The sequence below is a fragment of the Physella acuta genome, unplaced genomic scaffold, assembly GCF_028476545.2.
Source record: "Physella acuta isolate Inbredline_101_S28 unplaced genomic scaffold, ASM2847654v3 ptg000250l, whole genome shotgun sequence".
Lineage (NCBI taxonomy): Eukaryota > Metazoa > Mollusca > Gastropoda > Physidae > Physella > Physella acuta.
In genome coordinates this window covers 158,496-161,412 of record NW_026731769.1, presented here as the reverse complement: position 1 = coordinate 161,412, position 2,917 = coordinate 158,496, and the positions used below count along the sequence as shown (strand labels likewise).

The 2,917-nt window shown below is 34.3% G+C and overlaps 1 protein-coding gene across 1 annotated transcript; it reads left to right on the top strand.

Moving 5' to 3' along the window:
• The first annotated feature begins 1,058 nt into the window (after positions 1-1,058).
• Positions 1,059-2,376, top strand: LOC131938587 (uncharacterized). Its single transcript, XM_059296691.1, has one exon. It carries the CDS (start codon positions 1,155-1,157, stop codon positions 2,130-2,132), a length of 978 nt encoding a protein of 325 aa, XP_059152674.1. The 5' UTR covers positions 1,059-1,154; the 3' UTR covers positions 2,133-2,376.
• Positions 2,377-2,917: the final 541 nt, after the last annotated feature.

The following is a 2,917-nucleotide window of genomic DNA, read 5'->3' as shown; positions in this document are numbered from 1 at the left end:
AAGGGAACATTTTTGTATTTTTCAAAACTAAAATCCTCCTATAAATGTGAAATAATTATTGAAATTTAAGGAGTCACCTGTTTTTCACATTACTAGTCGCGGGCGATTTTACTTCCTAAAGCGATAGATTACCAAGCTAACTAGTTACTAACTTAGTTACTAGATCTAGATTCTAGTACTAGTGTAACTGCGGCGGCTAAACTAAAGCCAGGTTTTACCAGATCTATCTCTATCTAGTAATACGAATACTTTTTTTTACATTTAGGTCCTAATTTTTTAAATTGGTAAATTAGGCCTATCTAAACTTAAGTATCTAGGCCTAATATTTGAATTTTATGAATTATGTAGTATCATAGGCCACTACCCTATACAATAGCCTATAATTAAATAGTACCCATCGTGGCATAGCCTAACTAAGTAGTAAATATTAATAATAGATTGTTGCAGAGAACTTGTTGGGCCTAACTAAATATTACTAATAAAGTGTAAGTTTTTAAGGCTATTTACTTTCATCTAACCTTTAGGCCAAAATGGCCATATTAATAAATTATTAATTATAACCTGAAGTTTCATTTTCGAAAGACAAGCAATGTTTGGCTGTGCAGAAATTCCATGAGAGATCTTCTGAAAAAGCCCACTTTCTAATAATTTGAACTAAATTTTTTTTGGTTACATAACGGAGGTCGGCATGGTGGAGTCAGTAAACCTTATGGTTGCTAAACTGAAAAGTCTCAAGTTCAAACCTTCGGGCAGATGAGGCTCGTTAGCTGGGGACAGCCACTCTTCTAGGAGAGACAACTCCAAAATCAAACAACTGCTGCCTTGTAGTTTGTTCTTGGTTCTAAAAAGAAAAGCAGGCTGAAATCGGAGTCAATTGCCTCAATGGCGCATAACCAGTTGACACATATACTTTTTGTGTTGGAGGAGATCCCTTCCAACATAAATTAAGAACGAAGAAAAAGAAAGTTACATAACTAATTTGAGCTATAGTCTATAGGCCTATGATTTTATTTAGTTGTGTAATATCCTTTTCAGTTCTCAGCTAGAACAGCAGTAACAAGTAAAAACAGCAATGTGCGGCATTTCGAACATTTAAAACTCGTGCTGGAAAGAACAATTAAAACATCTCCAGGAAAAAAAACAGAACAGCTACAATGCTCACTTTAAATTCTAAACGAAAACTTTGCAACATCTGCTTCCTTCTGCCTAGTCGTGTTCTTGCTGTTATCCTTATTTGTCTACAAGGTTGTGTGTTGGATTACTTTCTGGTTCACTATCAAAACCACAACTGGTATGCATGGATAGCTGGAGATGTTGCTGTCATTTTAAGTTTTTTGGTCACATTTTTCATCTCGTATAGAGAACTGAAATTTGTCCATGATGCTAATTCCTCCATACATAAAGCAATGAAGTCGCGCGTTGAACCTGGAAGCTTTCCTTTGAGCTATTTTGCATGGTTGGTCTACTCAGTTATTCTGGCAGCCAGAGTTGGAATTATTTACAAGGACCTGGCATTTGAAATCCAGCCTGAAATGTTTTTGGGGAGAAACATTTTAAAATTTACAGTAGCGATGTCAGGGCTGGTCTTTCTGTTACTGGTTGCTGCTCATCATGACTCAGACTCTGGAACTTATGTTCGTCACCAAATTAATGTGTTGACAGCTATAATTCCATTTGACATCATCGACGCTGTTGATGTCCTTACAATATTCTTCACATTAAGCCAAGATGTAGTTGAACCTGCAGTTGTATGGGCAATAGTTGTTATTGCATGTGCAAATTTAGTCTTTCCTGTTGTGCCTTTGATGATCCTAAGCGGTAGTCATTATGGATTACAGCCTGTGGCCCCAATTAAGAGCATCCTCAACAACCTTTTTCACATTTTCATCATCAATGCCCCCCTGCTGGCCATTCGCCTTCTTCTGTGGTACAAAGAAAATATGGAGGTGTCACCTCTGATTGTGAAAAACATCATCTGTATCCTGTATGGGCTTAAAGATGTGTTTGAAACTGAATGTGTAAAGAAAAGAGACCCAAACCACGAGGAGGCTGAGGAAACTGTATCGATGAGAAATGAAAGTCCTGATGCAATGAATGATTCTTTTAACAATAATAACAGCATTCATGATTGATCAATCTTTGAGCTAAGCTGTAAGGGCTGTTGTGTATTATTTTGCACGACATGTAAATATTTTTTTGAGTTTTATTTTGCTTATAAGGCAGTTATATCTATAAACACTTCTTTAATTTTTTGAGGTCGTTTACTATGCAAAACCATACTTGCTTGACATTCCTGTAAAGCTGACATATACACCATTGGTAATTTATATCTACCCGGTTATGATATTAGGTTGTTCTTATTTTTATTGAAAATTATTGTATAAGTAAAACTTCATTTTAATTTTGTCATATCCTTCTGGTAATTACTAAATTAATTATTATTGTTATTAGGTTTTTGATCTCAATCCTGTTGATTTTTATTGTGTGCTACAAATGCTGCTCAATTTCCTGGTTTGTGAAAAAATATGGGAATAAATACTATTTGTGTTAAGCTGTTACTATATAATTCATTGGTGAAATACAAGTATTAACTTTTTTTTCTTGTGCCTTGAACTGCAATCTGCTGGTTTCAAAAATTTACAAAACAAAAAGTATTAAATTTTATAATTTGTTTGGCATCACCTGTGTTGTATTCTGATTAGGAATAATATGTACATTTTTAACTGTTCATCAACAATTTGTTTTTATTTAGATTAAAATTAGATGTACTTCTAAATACTCATCTGATTCCAAAAGCGAGAATACATTTTTAACATTACAGTGGTACCTCAAGTTACAAGTTTTAGTTCCTTAACATTACTCATATTGTCAAGTTGCTCGTATCTCAATGCAATTTTCTCCATTGAAATCAATTGAA